The sequence below is a fragment of the Engraulis encrasicolus genome, chromosome 7 (genome assembly GCF_034702125.1).
Source record: "Engraulis encrasicolus isolate BLACKSEA-1 chromosome 7, IST_EnEncr_1.0, whole genome shotgun sequence".
NCBI lineage: Eukaryota > Metazoa > Chordata > Actinopteri > Clupeiformes > Engraulidae > Engraulis > Engraulis encrasicolus.
Window position 1 is genome coordinate 12,677,051 of NC_085863.1, and position 5,000 is coordinate 12,682,050.

Below are 5,000 nucleotides of genomic sequence, written 5' to 3' on the forward strand. Positions count from 1 at the left end.
CACAGGAAACCTTGTTTGGGGGTATGGCACCATAAAAACTGAAAATTATGATAGAATGTGGAAAGTGACCTTGCAAAAATATGCTCATAGAGGGAGCTAAGATCTTCACTGGATCTTTCAATAAGATAATAACCCAAAACTTGCATCCAAAATAGTTCAAATGTTCTTCAAGGATACTAAAGCCATGGTCATGGAGTGGTTCAGCCCTCAATCCTTTAGATAGTATTTGAAGAGTGCTGAAAATGAATGTCCATCCTCAACATCCATGCCATTTGGACCAGCTTAACTATTTGCGATGAAAAAAATGGGCCAAAATCCCTGGTAGGACATGTGCCAACATAGTTAACAACTAATCAAAGTGCCTGGTGTCAATTTTTGTTCATAAATGGCACTGTATTGACTATTAATGATAAGGGGGCTAATAATTTTGTCCTTGCCATTTTTACACTTTTTTGTTTAAACTCATTGTGAAAATGGAAAAGTCCAAATTTAACTTATTGGATACTATCTCCATGGTGTATTTGTTTCCAGAATAACACACATTTATTAATAATGATCATTCTCAATGATCAATGAAGAGATATGTCTAATTTCAGGAGGGGGGCTAATAATATCGTCCTCAACTGTAAATAGAGCTAGGCAAGAACTGAAATCCATGCCTATCGAGTCGACACCTCTTATTATGCGCTATGTCACCTGCGCTATTCCAGAGATTTTTTTAGGAACTCTCTCTGGCTATTTTTTTAAACTCTCTCTGGCTATTCTGTATTGTGCCTCCCTAATCAACATTTCCACCCACCGCTACTGGGCTGGCATAGGCTACTTTTGATAAGAATTATAGGCATCCGGTTAAATCTGCCAGGATGGATAGCCCATCTGAGTGTTTTTGGGTGTGTTATTATTTTTGAGAATAGCTGTGTAAATCAAGGGGAAATAATGAGTACATCTATTCTAAGATAAAGTCCACGAAAATAGACTTAATATGGCCGTTAAACACTGTAGGAATGTTAAGAACGAACGTTATTTTTCGTTCCGAACCGGTTCAGGAACGATATTTTTGTGGGGGAACGATTGCAAGAACGAAAACGTTAAACTGAAACTTGCCTGAACCGTTCGGAACGGAACGTTTGAAAAATAATTTCGTTTTCAAGCCCTGGGCATGGTTGACCCGCCTCCCTTGGTTTGTTAATGGTTGTTTGCTTCCCAACAAAGTGGGAGGGGTTCCCGATTTTTAGGAAGCTCCTAGAGCACTTGCATTACTCTTGACCTGACTAGTAGCAACGCTGAAGGTGTTGCGTCACTAGGAGCGCACGGCCTGGCTAGTAGTGCACCATGCCTGAGATATTTCAACACATGAATGAGGTAGGTTAAGTAGGGCGTGCAGAGAGGTTTCAAAGCAATAAATGCAAGCCATAAACATCTGCGTGATCTTTGCATTAAGATTGCAAAGGGCTTGTCTCATTGTGATTGAGCATACTGTTCAGGACAGGAAGACGAGCTACGCAACACCAGGGGGCAAAGGTCGCGGGCCTTATGAAATGGAAAGCCAGCCGCTGGGTGATTCACACTCAAGGTGATGATACACAGGGCAACTTTTTGAACTATCTGTCTGGGTAACGATACCGTAAGATGTTGTTTTGCACTTTATCATATAATATGTGTATTAGGGTGTATGGATAATATGGTAATTATTACTAGTATTAGGAGAACTTGGGTTAGCGACAAACAGCTATCGGAAAACGAATAGCCAACCATGATGTAGCCCAGCAACACAGCTCACAAAGTTACCCTGTGGGTATCATTACCTTAACTGACAGACAAAAGAGAAGAGAAGAGAAGAGAAGAGAAGAGAAGAGAAGAGAAGAGAAGAGAAGAGAAGAGAAGAGAAGAGAAGAGAAGAGAAGAGAAGAGAAGAGAAGACAGTATAGTCAGAGAAGAGAAGAGAAGAGAAGAGAAGAGAAGAGAAGAGAAGAGAAGAGAAGAGAAGAGAAGAGAAGAGAAGAGAAGAGAAGAGAAGAGAGTACAGTCAGAGAAGAGAGTGCAGTCAGAGAAGACAGTATAGTCAGAGAAGAGAAGAGAAGAGAAGAGAAGAGAAGAGAAGAGAAGAGAAGAGAAGAGAAGAGAAGAGAAGAGAAGAGAAGAGAAGAGAAGAGAAGAGAAGAGAAGAGAAGAGCTCTGCGTCCCTCACCATGTTGTTGACATTCTTGAGTATGTTGGTGAGGCCGCTGATGACCAGGGAGAACTTGTACTTGGAGATGTTGATCAGACACTCCTTGTTGTGCTCCGTGCTCACTTTGGTGTGCGTGTTCTGCTGGCCCACTTTGACCGGAAGCTACAGGAGGAGGACGTGAAAGCAGGGTGGAGAGGGGAGAGAGGAGAGGAGAGGGGAGAGAGAGAGGGGAGAGGAGGGAGAGATGGGAGAGATGGGAGAGATTGGAGAGGAGAGGGGAGTGGAGAGAGGGGGAAGAGAGAGGGGAGAGGGGAGAGAGAGAGAGGAGAGGGGAGGAGGAGAGGGGAGAGGAGAGAGGAGAGAGGGGAGAGGAGATAGGAGAGAGAGGAGAGGAGAGAGGGGAGAGGGGGGAGAGGGGACAGGGGACAGTAGAGAGAGGAGAGGAGAGAGGGGAGAGGAGAGAGGAGAGGAGAGAGGGGAGAGGAGAGAGGGAAAGAGGAGAGAGGGAGAGGAGAGAGGGGAGGAGAGAGGAGAGAGGGGAGAAGAGAGGAGAGAGGGGAGAGGAGAGGGGAGAAGAGAGGAGAGAGGGAGAGGAGAGAGGGCGAGAGGAGAGAGGGAGAGGGGAGAAGAGAGGAGAGAGGGGAGAGGGGAGAGAGGGGAGAGAGGAGAGAGGAGAGAGGGGAGAGGGGAGAGGGGAGAGGGGAGAGGAGAGAGGAGAGAAGGAAGAGGAGAGAGGAGAGAGGAGAGGAGAGGAGAGGAGAGAGGGGGATAGAGAGGAGAGAGGAGAGAGGGGGATAGAGGAGAGAGAGGAGAGAGGGGAGAGGGGAGAGGAGAGGGGAGGAGAGAGGGAGTGAAGAGAGAGAAGGGGGAGAGGGGGGGAAGAGAGAGGGGAGGGGGGAGACGAGAGGGGAGGGGAGGGGGGAGGGGGGAGACGAGAGGGGAGAGAGAAGAGAGGGGAGGAGAGGAGAAGAGAGGGAAGAGAGAGGGGAGAAGTGGAGAGGAGAGGGTAGAGAAGAGAGAGAGGGGAGAGAGAGAGGAGAGAGCGGAGAGAGAGGGAGAGAGAAGAGGGGAGAGAGGAGAGAGCGGAGAGGAGAGAGAGAGAGAGAGAGACGAGAGAGGAGAGAGGAGAGGAGAGAGAGGAGAGAGGAGAGAGAGAGGAGAGAGGGGAGACAGGAGAGAGGAGAGAGGGAAAATGAGAGAGGGGAGAGGGGAGAGGAGAGGAGAGATGGGAGAGGGGGGAGGGGAGAGGAAGAAGAGAGAGAGGAGGAGAGGGGAGAGAGGGGAGAGAATGAGATAGGAGAGAGGAGAGAGGAGAGAGGGGGAGAGAGGAGAGAGGGGGAGAGGAGAGAGGGATGGAGAGGAGAGAGGAGAGAGGGGGAGAGAGAGAGGAGGGAGGGGAGAGAGGAGGGGAGAGGGGAGAGAGAGGAGAGAGAGAGGAGAGAGGAGATAGAGAGGAGAGAGAGGGGAGAGGGGAGAGGGAGAGGGGAGAGGAGAGAGGGGGAAGAGGAAAGAGGAGAGGAGGGAGGAGAGGGGGTAGGAGAGGGGAGAGGGAGAGGGGAGAGGTGAGAGGGGAGAGGAGAGAGGGAAGAGGAGAGGGGGGGAGAGGGAGTGAAGAGAGGAGAGAGGGGGAGAGGGGAGAGAGAGGGGAGGGAGGGAGACGAGAGGGGAGGGAATGAGGGAGACGAGAGGGGAGAGAGAGGAGAGGAGAGGAGAGGAGAGAGGAAAGAGAGGGAAGAGAGGAGAGGAGAAGGCGAGGGGAGAGGAGAGAGAGAGGAGAGAGGAGAGAGGAGAGAGGAGAGAGGAGAGAGGAGAGAGGAGAGGTGGGGGGAGAGAGGAGAGAGGGGAGAGGAGAGAGAGAGAGAGAGGAGAGAGGAGAGAGGAGGGAGGAGAGAGGAGAGAGAGAGAGAGAGAGAGAGGGGAGAGGGGAGAGGGGAGAGAGGGGAGAGAGAGGAGAGAGAAGAGAAGAGGGAGAGAGAAGAGGGAGAGAGGAGAGAGAAGAGAGGAGAGGGGGAGAGAGAAGAGAGGAGAGAGAGGGAGAGAGAAGAGGGGAGAGAGAGGGAGAGAGAAGAGGGGAGAGAGAGGGAGAGAGAAGAGAGAGGAGAGAAGAGAGGGGAGAGAGGAGAGGAGAGAGGAGAGAGGGGAGAGAGGGGGGAGAGGGGGGAGTGGAGAGAGGAGAGAGGAGAGAAGAAGAGGAGAGGAGAGGGGAGAGAGGAGAGAGGAGAGGAGAGAGGAGAGAGGAGAGAGGGAAGAGGAGAGTGGAGGAGAGGAGAGAGGAGAGAGGGTAGTGGAGGAGAGAGGAGAGAGGGAGAGGAGAGAGGAGAGAAGGGGGAGAGATTGGAGAGAGGAGAGGAGAGAGGGGAGAGGGGAGAGGGGAGAAGGAGAAGAGAGAGGGGACAGAAGGGGGGAGAGGGGGAAGAGAGAGGGGAGAGAGAGAAGAGAGGGGACATTAGCAAGTTAAAAATGTACACAGAGATTCTCATTCGTACACAAAATCACCAAAAAACACCAAATCAGCCTTCATCTTGAGTGTACAGCACTGCAAGTGTATATTGTTGTTAGACTGATGGGGAATATATGAAGAGTCTATGACAAATCAAGTCACAGCCACAAGATGCAAAAAAAACTAAAGTTCTAATTTCTATTTGACTTAACGAGTAAATGGTGAACATCTCAATAGCCAGTCCTCCCCGTTTGGAGGATTTCAAGAACGCGCACCAGTCAACTCAGCATCACCATTTCTGAGCCATTTGCCAATATTCAGGGGAACTATTCGAGGTTGGAGGCATTTGTTTTCAAAGTGGCCACCTTCCCTATACTGTACTGTACTGGG

General features: G+C 50.1%; 1 protein-coding gene across 1 annotated transcript in view; it reads right to left on the bottom strand.

Moving 5' to 3' along the window:
- Window positions 1-5,000, bottom strand: part of nf1b (neurofibromin 1b) — a 193,838-nt gene that overhangs the window by 176,117 nt on the left and 12,721 nt on the right. Inside the window, exon 2 of the mRNA XM_063202868.1 lies at window positions 2,189-2,332. Coding sequence (XP_063058938.1) covers window positions 2,189-2,332 — 144 coding nt within the window. The remainder of the gene's footprint in view (window positions 1-2,188; window positions 2,333-5,000) is intronic.